Source organism: Stegodyphus dumicola, chromosome 9 (assembly GCF_044657685.1).
Source record: "Stegodyphus dumicola isolate Sdum_Otavi_A_Nest chromosome 9, ASM4465768v1".
NCBI classification, from domain to species: Eukaryota; Metazoa; Arthropoda; class Arachnida; order Araneae; family Eresidae; genus Stegodyphus; species Stegodyphus dumicola.
This window is the reverse complement of record NC_140776.1, coordinates 36,335,080-36,353,737: the sequence shown is the minus strand read 5'-3', so window position 1 is coordinate 36,353,737 and position 18,658 is coordinate 36,335,080. Positions and strand designations below refer to the sequence as shown.

General features: G+C 32.6%; 1 protein-coding gene across 2 annotated transcripts in view; it reads right to left on the bottom strand.

Annotated features, from left to right (window-relative positions):
* LOC118193346 (cell adhesion molecule Dscam1-like) overlaps window positions 1-18,658 on the bottom strand; it is a 672,928-nt gene that overhangs the window by 59,679 nt on the left and 594,591 nt on the right. For both annotated transcript variants that reach the window (XR_015042955.1, XM_085823337.1), the window contains exons 13-14: window positions 12,023-12,196; window positions 840-987 (exon numbers count right to left, since the gene is read on the bottom strand). Coding sequence is in view for 1 of the 2 variants with exons in the window: in XM_085823337.1 (XP_085679463.1) it covers window positions 840-987; window positions 12,023-12,196 (322 nt within the window). In the remaining variant the exon portion in view is untranslated. The remainder of the gene's footprint in view (window positions 1-839; window positions 988-12,022; window positions 12,197-18,658) is intronic.

Here is an 18,658-nt window from a genome sequence, read left to right as displayed (position 1 = left end):
CCATGTCTAATGCCATTCGCTTACATGTAATTGAACTGAAGTAAATATACTACTAGGTACGAATAGTGCAGAAATAAATGTAAAAGTGTAAATTTCTGACAGTAATTTCTTAAGGTTGTTCATTGACTGCAGTCTAAATCTTCGATTATATTTCGTAGATTATTTTTTTGCTCTCCGTATAATTAACATTTCAGAAAAGACACTGTCGTAATTTTTTTATGCGTAAAGAAAACTAATACGCTTGCCCTTATTTTTAAATTATTGATGTTTATATAAATATATGTTGAGTATATCTTACCTTTTGTGATGTTTGGAATGCGTAAGTAAGTAAACATATGAAATATAATTATAAAATAAATACATTGCATTTTATGCATCTGAGCTTTAGTCATCCTACAACTGTTATAATTCATCTTACAAATGTTCGTAGCTTTGTTCATCTTAAAAATAAGTAAACCTTTTCCTGGGCATTTACAATATTCAAATGGATACTTGTAAATTCATAGCAAAATTAAGAATCTAAAAACAAGTAATATGTTCATATTTATTTCGGTCATTTTAATCACTGATGAGGAAATGTCAATCCAAATTAACTGTAGTAAATAAAACAGTAATAGAATTACATATCGTAGAATAATTATCACTATTTTATTAAATTAAGGAATTGTAAGAGTTTAATAAAATAGTGACAATCATTTAGGAAATTTCTTGTTAAACAAAATGGTCATATGCCTAAATATTTAAGAACTTTTGGATAAAATACGTTTATGTCAATTTTATTAACAAATGATTTAAACCAAATTTATGTCAGTCGTGTTAATAGGTAAAAGTTAGCTTACTTTTTTTCGGCCTGTTTATCCAAAAGCTGACCGTCTTTCTTCCATGTGACAGTAAGTGGTCTGTCTCCAAATGCTTGGCATTTTACTACAACTTTTTCTCCCCTTCGAACGGTTTCCGCCATGAATTCTTCTTTAAAATGAGCCGGCACTAAAATTCACATCAAACAATATTTTAAATATAACAATATTAGGTGATAAATAAATACTTTCAAGATTCGTAATGGTAAAAAGTTGAATATATTGAAACTTCTGATCTTCAGCTTTAACTCTACCTAAATAGCTCACTAAGACTTTCTGTAAGGTATGCTAATAATAAATATGCCCATTCTATATACATATTGGATGTATATGTGCATCATCTATTTATATATGTGCGTAATTATCCAACCGTACTTTAAAAAAGTGGAATTAGACGCTAGTAATATCTGCAGAAAATATTCAAACAGCTTGCTCTGTAAACAGTATACTGGTAGCGACTGTTGACGCAGGGACACTTGATGTGTAACATAGACAAGCAGAGTGGTATCCCTGGCATTCACACAAAATTATAAAACTTCGAATATGTGACTGTTGCAAGAAGTGAGATATTTTATTTATTTTAAAAGCAAATATTTCCAACTTTTTACAGCTGACTACATAATACAGCTGCTTTGGAAACTAGTAACCAGAAAGTTTGTGTTGGCGCAAATATTTTTGTAATTTAATCCGATTTGTGACAAAATCTTTCGTCCTGTTTCCACCTTGCGCGCTTGATATTTTAAAAATGGCTAATGGTGCATATTTAAAATTTGATGGAATTCTTTATATGGACACTACCTTCTAACTGAACCCAAAATCGGATGAATATTTTAATATTAAAAATGTTATGCACGTAATCATTACAGATTTTTTAATAAAATACATTTTTTAAACTCAACTTCAAATAAAATAAAAAAATAACATGAAATTCTTTATGATTCTTGGTTCACAGCAATTTACAAATTTTATAAAAGCTATATATTAAATATAGAATTAAATTATGCGACAGAATGTTTTAAACTGTTCTCGCAAGGTAGAAACATGACGAAACGTTTTGTCAGAAACCGGATTAAATTATAAAAATATTTGTGGCGACGCAAACTTTGTGATTACTATTTCAGAAAGCAGCTGTATTATGTAGTCAGCTGTAAAAAGTTGGAAGTAATTGCTTTTAAAATAAATAAGTTATCCCAATTCTTGCAACAGTCACATAATCGAAGATCTTCTGGGTTTTAAGGTGTATGACTTCCCTTAATCTAAAAAAAAAAAAAAAAAAAAAAAAACACTTTCACATTCAAAAGCTATCAAAAAACTCTCTAACAACATGTGTGTCATTAATTCGCGTTTCAATATCTTTTTCATTATTATATCATTACTTTTTTTTGTCAAAATTAGGAAAACACAAGAAAATAAATGCTAAGCATTCTGATCTGGATAAACAGGACCTGTCACTGTATTTGTTACTGCACTCCTAAAACATTAATTTGTACATACTTCATAGTATTTTGTACAACAAAGTGATATGAAATATTTTAAATTTACTTTGCTTAATAATGGACATTTTACTAACTATCGCACGTTTACTCTATGATGACGATATAGAAGATTAGTTTCTACATTTATGAAATTCTTCCCATCGGCAGCCGAAAACTTTTCTATGAAATGCTTTACCTCGTTTTGAACTTATTAATGCATGTATCTGTTTTTGATACTAGACATATAGACATTTTCACATAATTTTATCAAACAGTCTCAACGTTGAGAAGGGTTTTGTTAAAGAAAACCTATTTTTTCTTTGTTGCTACTTATCTCATTTATCTCACAATAATATCCGAGCAAGTCTACGAAATTCATCGTGGCAAGGAATGTAAGATTGCGCTTGTGGCTAGCAAGAGCCTTGAGCATTATACAGGTGAATAGTACGATTTTGCTCAATTCCGCCTCAATTTCGAAGAAGAGCACCCCAGGAGGGGGACAGGTCCGAGATTCTTCCCCTACCATCAACCTCTCCAGAAGACTTTCGGCTCTCCGCATAGTTATAATGCCCTCATGCTGCGCAGATACTACATATTTATAAACATCTGTGCCTTCTCTAGCATTCAAACTCGGAACCTTCGATCCGGCAGTCAGTGTCGCTAATTACTATCCCGGTTGGGAGGCTAAAGAAAATATAAAGCAGTTCTTGATCCTCATATGATAAATTTTAAGTAACAGGTCACTTATCAAGCTTCATCAATTAAAAAATACTCTCCATATCCCTCTTTGCAAAATTCATTCAAGTATGATTCGTAAATAATTTCGCCAAATACGAAGAGGATTAAATGGAATTGAGTGAAGAATTCTGGTTACCAAAGTTGGAAGTATTAAAATCCGAAGCGAGCAAGACCCACCAGCGGCCGAGCAGTAATCTCGCTGAGTACTGGTAGTTCGGTCCGAGATTCAAATCCAACGAAAGGGCTGGCTGCATGAGCGTTTTCGTTGTTTTCCTCATGAATAACGTGTATACGAGCCAGGTTCTCTTAGAAAGTCCTCTACGAAGGCATCCCTCCCCTTAGTCAGATAGCCCTGGAGCCTTTGCCGTAATCAAATAGAACAAACCAAACCGAAGCGAGGAGGTTTCGTTTTGTATTTGCTTCCTAAATTTTCCTGAAGTATCATGAATATAAGTTGAAAACCATGGGGAAAATCTACTTAAGTGGGTCAGTCCGTTTCAGATTACAACCGGAAATTTATTATGTTAAAAGTATAATACGTTTCATTTTTAATGAATCTAAAGTATAGTTAAATGTCATGTAATTGGAATTTTAATTCTGCATAATTCATGCAAAAAGCTAAACATTACATAACCATCCCCAATCACAGCATTAAAATGTTTTCATAAAAAGACAGATCTTATAGAAAGAAACATTAAAGTTTGAAGTTTACATCTAAGATTATCTAAACAAATAAAGCTCAATTTATCTTTTTGGTATACTTTGTATACTCCACTTTAAATCACGATGTTTCTACAAAAGCTTGCATTAGTTTGCTTTTGGCTTAATCGAAGTCATCCAAAGAAGTCACCCAAACCAAACACATTTACGTTTCTACGAAAAGAGGCGAAGGATGAAAGTATTTATATTTATTGCTTCTTTTTTAGTAAGACAGACTGCAAATACGCTCACGCCAGATGCTGGAAACGCAATGCAGGTTTTCTTTCTAGAATGGCATTCAAGATCAAGAACCAGTTAAGCTCGTTTATAAACACCTGAGCATAATCTGAATGTATTTCGCTCATCCATTAAATATGTCCCAAATATCAGAAAAGGTAGTTTGTACGATGATTATGCTTAACATAAAACTTAAGCAGTTAATCTTTCGATAATGAGAAAGGAAATCAAGATCTTTCTGAACGTGTTGCCTGCGCCTTCTAATCGTATTATTTACACAGGGAAAATATCTTAAAAGCTGCCAATTTTAGTATTGGTTCTGCTAACCGAAAGACCTCTTTTAGTCGGCGTTCAGTAATGGATAAAATGGAAAAATCTATTACTTGAGTGGATTGTTAAATGTACAACCGAAGTTCCGTTAAGTTATCAGCCAATCCTTTTAATAAGCTGAAATAGAAAGCACATGACGATGATGATTAAAATACTGCGAAAGTGGAATTTTAAGGCACTTATCGTTGTTATGATCGATTTTTGAAGTTAAGGAAGCTTCATAAATTAGAGACTAAAATCCTTTGCCTAACATAAAAGCTGCCGATAATTTTCCAGATGCAAAGAAATAATTTATAAAATTTAATTACGCGCCGAAGCAAATATTTAACTTCTACTAAACTGCAAAGAGCGGGAGAAGTTCTTGGAAAAGAGATTTCATTTCATGGAAGGAAAGCAGGAAGGAAGTGACAGATCTGAAAGTTACTCTTGCTATAATGCCTGTTGTTAATATCATTGGCGATGCTATCCGTAGGCTTTCATTAACGCAACATTCAAAACATCAATAATGTTCATTTCTTCTGAAATTACCGATGTACTTTAGGTGTTTTATCAGGTATGATATCTTTGTCTGATTTCAGTATTTCCGCTGTTCACTTCGCGTCCTGATTTCCTTAAACTTATTAAATATTAACCATTTGCTTCCGATTTAACTTTTTATAGCTGTTCTGATTTTCAAGAATTTTTGCATAATGGAGAGGCTGTGTTCGACGTTCATTTTGTGGGAGATATGTTTATAATTACCGTATATTGCGGTAATTATAAACGTATATTATTATTCGGCGTATCACGCGCATCTGTAATTTCAAATTATATATATATTAAAATTTTGGTACATTCACCATATAACGCGCACCCTTTTCGTTACAAAGATACTGTGTGATTCTGTTATCTTCTGAAGATCTGTTATCTTCTGTTTCTCACAGGCTTTCGAACTAGGGTATACTGAATTGACGAGCGATAACGAGAACAATATGTGTGTAGCGAAAATGACAGAGAGAGTAAATAATTCTGCAGGGATGATGGGTTGTATTCAGTGCAGGCTTGTACAAGAATGTTATTCTAGGGTTTCGAAAAAGATGGGGAAATAATTTGGAATACGAATGTACCTCCCACCCGAATAAATTCGCGGAATAAAGAATCAGATGTTTTCTCTGTCTATAGTCACTTGAAGCCGCCATTTTGAAGTGAAAATAGAAAGCTTTAGTAAATCCTATTTGCTTTATCTGAAATGCAGTCGATCCAGTGTTCCTTTTAGTAATAAATACTGATCCTGCCAAAAGAAACAAACATGGTGGTAGATTCAAAATGCAAAGCTATTTAATTTGCGAAAGAACATGGCAATCGTGCTGCAGCAAGGATGTTTGGTATTAGTGAAAAGTCCATACGTTAGTGGAAGAAAAAGGAAATCACAATAAAGGAGGAAAAAAAATAAGTGCGCACTTCAACAAAGGGTCATAAAGATGATGGCTTTGCTTACAATCTGAACGGTGATTTAACAACAGCTAACCTCATTGCAGGTTTAATGTGACATAATGCGGGTTAGTTATCAAATGACTCTCTTTCGATTCATAGTTGTAAGACAGAAAGTGCATGCAGCCAAATTAATATGAGGATAAAAACACTAAGTTAGCAAATTTCTTTCATATTTTATTTCTTATATATTTTTAGTAATTCAATATGTGACTCGAGGGTTAGAAGATAGCTGTTAAATATGGGGCATTTATCCGTAATTATTTGGAAATGGTTTATTGCGTAGATATATATGTTGACATAACGGAGAAGAAAATTACAGGAGTGGCTGACGATAATAAGACACAATTTATTTCTCGACATTTGTTCTTCTGTACGCATTCTACTTCACACATCATTTAGAAAGCTAAATGCATTCCAGAATTTCATATTTCTTATATATATTTAACAAATGAATAGGGCAGAGTACGTTCGCAGTAGCAAGCGGAGCAAAGGGAAAGAGATGCGCAACAGTTGCAGTGATATTTATAATAAGCCATTTCTTTAAATGATTGGCTGAGAACTTAACAGTACTGCTGCATGATTACATAAACAGATTAATTTTGAAAGACGCAAACCAGAGAATTTATTATAAGCTATATAGAACAGAAAGAGAAGAAACCCAAATTAAAAGGGAGAACTAAAAGGAAAATTACCGTTAGTAATTTTGAGTTTCATATGTTTTTGAGACAAAAAATACGTAAACTAAAATAATAAATTAGCAATCGTCCCTTAATTCTTCGTTTTTATTTGGGTATTTTCCCCTCTCAGTTTTAAAATAATGATTCCTTAGTAATATTTCTGTACTACGTCTTTTCTAAACTAATCAATATTATATGACTTTTACGTAATGATGATTACGTAGCTAATTCGGAACTCAAAACTTCGAGAACCGAAAAATTTCTCTGAATAAGCTTCCATGCCGGATAACCACGGCCTTTGCTCCTGTCTCTCTTGCCTCAAGACTACCGCAACATTGTAAATATTCTGGAAATGGCACCATTAGAGTGAAAAGAAGTCAACTGCTGCCACGAACATTTGAAATAAAAAAGAATATTTAATCAGATTCTGCTGCAAAGTTAATGTTCATTATGCAATCAATATTTCTGCATTATTACATCGAAGTCTGCTTCATTATACACACACGCACACACACATATACATATATATATATATAAATACAATATAAATATTTCTTGTGTCATTGTATCTATATGTATGCGCAATTTAATAAACTAGAATATTTTAATTTCAAAGAAAAATTAGAGATATTAATATATCTAATTAATATTCTCTTATTATTAGAAAGTTGGAGATATTAATTGGACTTAAGCACCCATTTTCAACTTTCAATAAGTTGTCGTACCTGTTACTGGAATATTTTACGTGATTAGAAAATCAATGAATTTTTGATTGAATTGCTGCCTTGTGCCGTGTGAAATGAGCATTTCGAACACAATGCATTAAAATGAATATATAATACGGTGATTTCTCAGGGCATGCTTCAATCAATGATAATGTAACCGCAGCATTGCTTTATCTCGAAATTTGCAGATAGCCACTGCAGATAATAATGAAAAATGTTTTCCGGATATTGATCACAATTAGTAAATTGAGTCTTCATTCAGTATTATCGAATCAACTTATATGAGACAACAAAAAATTTAAAGTCAGGAACATATTAAGGAAATTTCCCGAAAGCAATTCCTGTTGTCTATTCAAATCAGCAAATAGCATGAAAATCAGCAAGAAATATTTGAAGGGAGCATAGACTATATATGTAATGTTTGGTGACCGGAAAGATGCCCACAGGAAAAAGCCCACAGGAATAATGCTCACAGAATAATGCTCACAAGTATAAATGCTCACACGAGAAAAGCCCACACAGAAATACGTTCACACAGAAAAAAGCTCATATGAAAAAATGCTCACTTAGAAATATACTCCCACAGAAAAAAGCTCACATAGATATATGCTCACATGAAAATAACCCCAGTGATAAATAAAATGCGTAAAAATATAATTACATTAATCAATAATAATTAATCGATTTGAACATCGTACACCTACTTGAATTTTTTAAAGAAAAATTATTTAAATTACCAAAACAACTATAGTATATATATATATATATATATATATATATATATCGAAATCTGTATAACCTATGTGTAGAGTTAGTTGCTATATAAGATTAAAAAAATGGGCCGTTTTTAATTAGGAAAAAGAGAGGAGGAAGGAAGAAAAATGAAACAGAATATACAGCGAAAAAATTATTACAATTTTAATTGTTAAAAATATAAAATAATAGTAAGCTACACATTTTATAATATCAACATTGAGAATAAAAGGCAAATAGAAATAATTATCTTATTTAAATTACGTAAAATACCTTGTTATGTATAAATCATGTATATTTCACATAAACTTATAGGGTATTTCTCCCGCCTTCTTAGCATGCCTTCGTAGTGTGGTGGTCTGCACGCTGGTCGCGTATTCCGGAGGTCCGTGTTTCAATTTCCGAGGAAGGCTTTGCTCATTTTTTTTTCACATCTCCTACTTCCAAAATACCTAATGTTTCTACAAAACTTACTATCTAATTGTATCATCGATTTCATCATACTTTCTTACATGATTCGCGATTATCAAATGTAAGTTTTCATATTTTTTTTTTTTTTTTTTTTTTTTTTTTTACTTCAGTACTCCCTGCATTTACATTAGCTAGTAATAAACGTTGACGTGCTAAATCGTTTTTCAATCCGTCAAACAAAAACCACATACTAGGACGGCTACAATTAAATAATGAATTTAGTACCTTATGGAAGCTTTCGTAATAATTTGTTGTTTTAGGAGATTTTTCGAAGGCTGCTTCGTAATGATTCCGCATTTCCATTGGAAGTGGTCATCTAGAACTTTTTTGGCTCCAAACGTAAATAACTACATTCAAACTTCAATTTCTATAGATACACACCAAAAGTATGCAAAAATAGAGTAAATAAAGAACAAAAATAAACTATTGGAGGTTACAGGGGAAAAAATGTCGTACAGGGGACAGTGGTATAAAATATTACAGTACATGAAAAATTTTACTAGAGTTTTCATTCTTTTATATACCACCTCTGAAAAGGTTATTATGAGCATTTGTCCAATATTTTTTTTTTCAAATGATCAAATAATTTTATTTAAAAAAACAAATAGGTGTACGATGTTCAGATCGATTAATTATTGATTGATTAATGTAAGGATATTCCTGCGTATTTTATTTATCAGTGGGCTTATTTCCATGTGAGCATATATCTATGTGAGCTTTTTTCCATGTGAGTATATTTCCAAGTAAGCATTTTCCCATGTGAGTATTTTTCTATTTGAGCATATTTCTGTGTGGGCTTTTTTCCTGTGAGCATTTATACCTGTCAGCATTATTCTATGAGCACTTTTCCTGTGCGTTTTTTCCGTAGAACCGTAATGTTTTGACATGTAAAAGAAAATTTAAATTACACTGGTTTCCAAAAATTAACGAAAAATCACAAAAATAGCGATAACTCATTCAAAAATAACCCAATTTGTATAAAATTTGAATATGTTGTCAAATGAAAGTTGCTGAGTAGAACTGCAATAGGCAAATTAATGACGCTGCGTTCATAATACGTCATCTGCGTGGAGAATAAACTTGCGTACTTGAGAGCAAGGCTGCAAATTTCGCTGTCATACTGAGATAAGAAATTTGCGATAGCCAATTTTTAATAATGATTTCCAGGCATCAGTTGCCCGAAGAACTGCGATGGAGTGCTATTAAGAAACTAGAGACAGGGCAAAGTCCAATAGAAGTGGCCAATGATGCTTATGTGCACCGATAAGCAGGGCAAATAGATGAGGATTTCCTGCTACAGGACGACAACGCCAGACAGCACAGGGTTCGCATCGTCGATGATTATCTTCAGCAGCAAACAATTCATCGCAAAGAGCGGGCAGTTCGATGATCGGGCCTGAATCCTATCCAGTATGTTTAGGATGCTCTAAGGAGACATGTAGCTTCTCTCAATCCACCTCTTCAGACCCCTGCCACGCTTGCAAATGCTTTGCAAGGACAATGGCTCTCACTTCATACAGAATTGATAGAACGCATAACTGAGAGCATCAAACAACGCTGAATGCGCTGTAAGGATCCTAAGTTTTACTAACGTTTATTTTATTTTAAAACTGTACTATCACTTCTTATTGTCTACTTCCGGCCAGAATTAAATGCTTTATCTTGTTTATGCAAATTGTCTTGCTAACGCCCAAGTACTTAAGTTGTGGCTTTTTGCCAAGCGAGAGAGAGAGAAGAAGTTTTAGGAAGCAAGCCGCTTGCCATTGTAGTTTTACGAGTTTTCACTCGGTTGCTGGTTGCCTTGAAGGCCAGGGCCCACCAGCGGCCGAGCGGTAAAGTCGCTGAACACTGGTAGTTCGGTCCGAGTTTCGAATCCCACGAACGGGCTGGCTGCATGGGCGTTTTCTTGGTTTTTCCCATGTGTAACGTGTATACGAGCCAGTTTTCCCTAGAAAGTCCTCCACGAAGGCATCCTTCCCTTTAGGCGGATAGCCCTCGAGGCTTTGCCATAATCACATACACATACACACGCACACCTTGAAGGCCAGAGATTTAGCCCTCTTGATATTTGAAAACGTATTGTAGTTTAAGCAGCTCGTCGTACCATTTAGTGCTAGGTGTAGTCTTAGTGCTAGGCATTTGTATACTAATTCAAAGTTAGCTTTTAGTTAGAGTTTTAGTTAGTAGTTTTTATATTCTTACGTTCAAGGACAAGTGAACAAGTTACGACAAGTGGTTGGACTCTGTATTCCGAAGTTCGGAAGTGCCTGTAAAAGATTGAAAATAAAGGGTTTCGTATACCCTTCCTTCTTGTGTTGTCTACTTCACACCTTCTTGAACATAGCTTGAGTAAGCTCTCTGTTCCTATTCAGGGTCATTCATGTTTCCAAAGCAACTCAAGAGGAACACAAGTCCTGACAGCGTTATTCTGCTTCTAGAGCAGGTCATACTCCATATTGAAGGTAATATTTCTTTACCAAACTGGCACATCCGAATTGTTCACTTTATAGAAATGCTAATTTATATAACACCATAATTGTTTAGTAATTTCTTTTCATTTTATTTTACACCTTACTATGTTGCGTACTGTTGGTCAGTTTCATTTAATTCTACACGTAACTTATTGAGTAATCGCCCTTTTTGTGACTTTTCCTTAATTAGTAATAACAAGTGTACGTTCATATAAAGCATCGTCCATTTTGAATTAGCCTTTAATGACTTATGAACACGATTTGTACTACTAGCGTGGAAGTCTGGAGTTCTCAAGCTGATTTAGTAAGAACTACAGAATTTACTTTTATCCGCTTTGCATATCCTTAACCATTAAAAAAAGAGACGTTTTAAAGTGTGATCTAAAACATATGGCTTTCAGATAATATATGTATGTTACGGTGAAACACCGAAATCTGGAGAATTTCGACTTTCACCGGTGAATGTCAACATTAATATAGTTTCTTGGTGTATGTCCGAAATATTTTCCAAATACTCTTATTTCTGACTTAACCGGTCAATGCCGACATTCACCATGTACTAATGGTGAATGTTAAACATATAACAATATTATATTTTCTTCTCCGTAATTCAGTCGCGAATACACGCACTTGAAACTTGAAATAAGAACTTAAGAACATGAGAAGCTAAAACACACAATACATTCAAAATGAGAAAGGAAAATAATAGAAGTTAAAAACTTACTTAATTATACAGTACGTTCTAAATGAGAAAATAAAATAACAGTAATAAAAAACTTACTAAATTATGTGATTCAAATCTTATTTATTGAAACAACTTAAACTATTATGGCACTTTATGACCTCTCTTTTCGACTTTCACCAGAGCATATCTCTGATTGTCGATATACACCGGTAAGGGTCCGAATATACAAGAATGTAGTGAAATATTCGGTCTTTCACCGACGTATTTGGTGAATGTTGATATTCTCCGGTGAAAGTCGACATTCACTTATTTCGGTCTTTCACGGAAACAGATAATTTGCTTCTATTGTATTTTACTAAGCTAAATGTTTAACAGATCTATGTCTGAATATCACTTGGAAAACTGTTGATTAAAATTATTGAACAACTTACCTCGAACATTTAGCATAATTACTGTACTGATTCCTGAACCAATACCATTAGATGCTTGACACATATAATATCCTTCATCAGATTTCTCAACGTTCCGTATAGACAGAGATCCATTGACAAGGGTATGGATATGTGCATCAGTCAAGAGTGTGTTGTAGTCACTTTGCAGAGTATCTGAAATAAAGGAATTTATTAGTAAGTTGAAGAAAGAAAATGAATCATCTTACTTCTAAGGGACAAATTGCAGTCTTCATTTTAAAAACATAATTAGAAAAGGTAAATAAATAAACATAATTCATCTTTAGTCTTATATCCAGCAATTGCAATGAGTTATTTGTAAGTAAGTACACAAAGGTGAAACAGACATTTAATGTTTTTCATTAAACGGAAATGAGAATTGTTTTTATCATTTCCCTTTTGTTGAATACAAGCACCAAGAAAGGAAAAAATATTTATTTTCATGCTTAAGAATTTTAGAAGGAAGTATATTATTGCAAATGTACTGGTTACTAACAAAAGTAGTTCGTAAAAGCAGAAGTTCTCAAAATTAATGACAAGAGAACATACAAAACGAAATAAATTTTCCAGGCGAATTCTTTTACATACTTGTTAAGGAATATAAGAAGAAGTTTCGAAGAATGCAGCATTGTTTTACGGATGTCTTAGTTGTGGTGAAATAAATTCCCTTGTAATTAATGTTTGGAGCAGCAATAAAGTCACAAAATAATGATATATTATTTTGCAAGGGAAATTTTTCTCTCGCCACAGCGAAGATCTAAAGCACAAGAGACATATTCAGCTTCTCCATTTTCTTTCATTTTTGAAAGCACATTCTCATAAAATTAATTGAAGGAAAATATCAGTAACCAGCTGGAAGCCTAGTTTGCACGATTTCGCAAATAGACAAAATATAATATTTGCTATTTTTCTTTTTTTTTTTTTTTTTTGTTTTTGTAAACCGATATATACATAAAAATTAGATGAGAAATTAAACAAAAATAAAAAAAAGGAAAAGACAAAAATTAAAAAAGAAATCTGAAAGCCATCAGATTTTGTATTACGCCCAAAGGAGCGTTTTTTTAACGTTTTGTGTGTTACCCTTAATTATTAAATTTAATGTTCTTCGCACTTAAACCATAAAATTCACTTCAAATGCAATATCACAGAATATTTAAAAAAACATATTTTAGAATTTCAGATACAGTGTCATGTGCTGGAGATACAAATATTTTTTTTCGTACAGCGTTGCCATTGCTCGCTTTGAAATCGTTGAGTTTGTTAATTAAATATTATTAAATGTTTGATAAATTATGAAACATATAAAAAAACAAATTAAATTCAAAATTTAAAATTTTGTCTTCCAGATGAATATATTCGAACAGACAACTACCTCATTCAAAATTCGATGTGTCTAGGTACTTTTGGTTTTTCACAGTTCGAGAACCATGTCCGCCAATGAGTTCTAAACTTTTCACGAGGATGCGACTGACCAGAATGAGCCGAAGAAACGCGTCATAATTATGTGCACCTGTTTTTTAAGATTTTAACGCTCTAACATGGAAACAGGCCTTAAAAATCACTCATGGTGTCATTGATGCAGAGATTTTAAACAAAAATGTACTCTTTCAATACAAAAATAGCAATTACGATAATTGAAATTTTCATTTTGCTACTCTCATAGCTACTGGAATCAGTTTTTATTGTCCAGTGCTCGATCTATAATTATGACTATATCTATAGCAGAAACAGAGCTCAGAGCTTTTAAAATGGAAAATATTTTAGTTAAATTTTAGTTTAATTTCACAGTAAATATTTAGTTTCATGAGATGGCAGCAGCACATATTTTGTTACTTAAAAAGGCAAGAAAAATATAGCTGTAATTTCCATGCTAATTTTTTTTAAAATTATTGGTTTATAATCTCTTCTTCTAAGCATTAAATAATACGTTTTCAGGTTGCAAATTTGATATTTTTATCCGAATATCTCTTAAATAGTGTTTATTATTACTGATTCGTTAGTTTTTCATGTTATATAATTCTGCTAACATTTCAGTAAGTGACAAAAATTCATTAAGTCAATTAAAATATTAAGTAAATACATAAATTAATTATTTGCATCAAATTTAACAATGGAATATTTGAGTAAAAATAATTTTTATGTAAAAAAGAAATATATCTGTAAGCTTTCAAATTTTACATTAGGCCCAAAGGGGCGTTTTTTAATGTTTTGTGTGTCGCCTTTATTTATTAAAACTCATGCTCTTTGCACTGAAACCATAAAATTCAATTCAACAGCAATATCGCAGAACATTTTGAAAATGAACATATCTAGAATCCGGATAAACAGTCTGCCGTGCTGGAGACAAAATGTTTTTCTTTTTTTTGTCGTACAGTGTTGCCAACGCTCGCTTTGAAATCTCTGAGTTTGCTAATTGAAATTCGTTAAAGGGTTACAAAATATGAAATCAATAATAAAAGAAATTCAAAATTCAAAATTAGGGCTTCCAGATACTCTCATATTCGGTGAAGAATTACGTTATTAAACATTTTATGGCTGTAGGAACCGTTGTTTTATCACAATGCGAGAAACATTCATACATTTAATGCGGATTCTTCATTACTTAATTTATTTAAATATATTACAGGGCTCTAATATTTGATGGCAAGAGTTTGAAAAGTGAACCGACATTTATAGTGAACCAATGCAAAATGTCAAAACGCAATTAACTGTAATTCTGGGCAAATTGCCCCTTTGGACTAAAAATAAAATGAAAGACCTGGGGAAAATAATTATATTTTTTTTCCAAGAAGAAATAATTTAACACGTTTATATAACTATAAATTTTATTTTCTTTAATAACATACTAAAAGACCAGACTACCTCAAATTAAAACACTTTCTCATATAAGGCGATTCTTAGTTTTTCCAAGAAACATTGCAAGATAAAACAGCTTTTAGTTTTACATATGCAAGACTCATATATTAAAGATGATTTACGTCAAGTATAATAAAGTCTTAATGCTATACCTTAATATAACTAATGTAAATAACTTTCCTTTAAATATAAAATCTAAGGGTTAAGTAATAAGTCCAGTATTAAATTGCACATTATGCGCATGATTTTTCGAAGTGTATTTTTAGGAAAAAAGCATTGTGTTATTTATATTTATTGGCCACGCTAAGACATAAAATACGCACTCGTGCTTAGCAAAGAAATGTCTTATTTGACTATTTCCGCCAAATGTGTTTAAATTCGCAATTTTTATTTCATTAGCATAAGGATCAGGATTTATTTATTCTCCTGTATTCATTTTGAAAATATAATGTCACTGCGATCTAAAAATACATCAGTTTGAAATATTTTAGTAGTAAGTCATATGAAGTAAGAGTTTATTTATGAGGCTTTCTCTAATTATTATTACACATTCAGTTTTATCAAATTTCAGAAGAATTTTACATATGTGATAAGCAACTTCTGGTTAAAAATAGTAAATTTAAAACATACTTAATTTTAAAATACAGGAACACCAGAGATAAGCGAGATATGTTACATTAACAATAAAACGATATGCATGTGAAATATGACGCAATGACAAATTTTATATTTGAAATATCTTTGTATAAATACTAGTTGTGTTGCAAAAAGATTGAGAACATGTCAAAACTCTTAAGTAGTTGATGCTTGCTGTCAAAAGATAGGCATAAGCCCCTTTGAGCTAAATAGGACAATAAAAGTGTAGTTCTGAGCTGTGTTTCTTCTTCGAAATAATTTATTCAAAGTCCAAACATTTGAAAGCCGATGAATAGTAATGTTACTATACGTCATGTTTGCAAAGAGAAAGACTTCGAGAAATTTGCTAATTATACGAATTATATGCAGGTCAACTTTAATAATAGTATCGTAATCTACAAATATAATACACATAAAAATTACACGAACGAAAGTACAGAATGTCTACAGCTAGATAAATATGAAAAGCAACTGTAGTGAGACACATTTAAGAGGAGATATATCTTGTTGAAAGAAAACATTTAGATTTTTTTCATCATCGCAGCCAATACACAAACCTATATATAAAATAAATAGTTTTACTGCAATGAATGTTCCTTAACATTACGTAAAATGAACCTATATCTAGCAACAAGAGCCATAACTAGCAACAACAACCAAATAATGGACAACATTTTTTATTACTAGATCCATTAACTGTCTGCTTTGTCATCAAAAGCTGCGGAAAAATCTTTAATTAGAATTCCTTTCTTTTTTTTAAACAACTTAAATTGTTAGATGGCTTGTCACAACAACAAAAGCAACCACTTAAATACAAAATCGATTATCACACATTTTGAATAAAATTCTTGGCTCAAAAAGTATTAAAATATTTTATTCAAACAATAATGGAGAATTCAAAGCAGTGATTACATTATTATTCTCTGAAAGCGGTCAGATAGTTCTTTTATACATATCATTCTTCTTGATAGTTTAAGTTCTATCATGAATGAAGGAAAAATGGTTTTCCAAAAAGAAAACTTCTTCGGTATTTAGATTATAATGAAAGATTATGCAAGCAATCTTTTACAATAATGCGTTTGCTATTTTCTCGACAAATCCAGTATGAAAATGCCACTACAGTATAATTTTAAACGCCGAATGTTGCTTAAGTAATTAAATTAAGCCAAATGTTGCAAAAATGTTTGTGTTGCAAGTAATCAAATTTTACAAATGTAAATTTACGATAATATTACTTAAAAAATACACTAATCGGAAAAATTATTATTACAACCTTCTCACACTGCGTTACTTGCATTTGGCAAACATGAGCTACTGCATGGCAGAAACTCTACAGGTCCTTAAAAATTGTCCTAAGGAGGCTTGTATCAGATTTACGAGCAACGGTCTCACAGTTACCATAGATTACGAGGAAGCGGTTGATGAACTTTGAGCCTGTTCTCCACCACATTTCAGACAAGCTTCATGGAATTAATATTCATCTCTTCAGCAGGCCAAGAAATTTGATGGATTTCACCAATGTTCCGCTATCAGCTGCAACATAATTCCGAACTTGGGATAAGAAACGTTGTCTTGCAGGACGAAACCATTTCGGGTGGGGATGACAGATGTGTAAAGGGCAAACAATGTTAACATAGTCCGCAAGTGTTATGGTGTACAGTACAGCAATTACCACTTCCATGCATGGTTGCTGAAACATAGTACATTAAGGGGGCTCATACACCCTCAACCCCTTATGATCTTCGAATATGTGACTGTTGCAAGAATTGGGATATTTTATTTATTTTAAAAGCAATTACTTCCAACTTTTTACAGCTGACTACATAATGTAGCTGCTTTAGAAACTAGTAACCAGATAGTTTGTGTTGCCACAAATATTTTTGTAATTTAATCCGATCTATGGCAAAATATTTCAACATGTCTCCACCTTGCGCGCATGATAATTTAAAATTGGCTAATGGTACATATTTGAAATTTCATAAAATTTTTGTATGGGCAGTATTTTCTAACTGGACCAAAATTTTGATGAATATTTTAGTATTAAAAAAATTATGCACGAAAACATTACAGATTTTTTAATAAAATATATTTTATAAACTCAACTCCAAATAAAATAAAAATTTAACATGAAATTCTTAGAATTATTGTCACAAAGCGGATTAAATTATAAAATTATTTGTGGCAACACAAACTTTCTGATTACTATTTCAGAAAGCAGCTATATTATGTAAACAGCTGTAAAAAGTTGGAAGTGATATCTTTTAAAATAAATAAGTTATCCCAATTCTTGCAACAGTCACATATTCGAAGATCTTATGGGTTTTAAGGTGTATGAGCCCCTTAACCACTAGCCCTTCACATCCTCCTCCAGATATGTGAATAGAGACTGTACATCTAGAAAATCTATACTTAAAGCGAGGCTTGCGAGTCGCATGCGGCCGGATTAGCTTATACATGCCGCCGAAAAATGGAATTTATTTACCGGTTCCACACACAAATATTGGAGGTCACTTGCACTGTATGTTACTATACGTTGTTAAGCATTTTAAAATTAAAATTTTGCATGTCTTGTTAAGTTTTAATTTTATGAAGCAACTAACACAACTTGCAAAACACCAAACTCTGCTGAATACATAATTTCAGGTAATGCATAATCGGATGCCTGTACGAGTAAAAGTACTAGTGTACAGGATTAGATGCATGATCACTATTACTGCATTACAGTACGATTAGCATGATCAGCTGCAAAACCTTTATCATTGCACTATATAGGCCCACCAGCGGACGAGCGGTAAAGTCGCTGAACACTGGTAGTTCGGTCCGAGGTTCGAATCCCGCGAACGGGCTGGCTGCATGGGCGTTTTCGTGGTTTTCCCCCATGTGTAACGTGTATACGAGCCAGTTTCCCTTAGAAAGTCCTCCACGAAGGCATCCCTCCTATTAGGCAGATAGCCCTCGAGGCTTTGCCATAATCACACACACACACACACATGCACTATATAGTACGGGTAGGATGATAGGAAGCACGATCGTGTGCACAATAGTCATGCTCGCGCGGATAAGTGCTCAGCTAGAACGAAAGAAGGAGATTCCATTTTCTTCGGTAAACATTTCACAGTCCTCTGT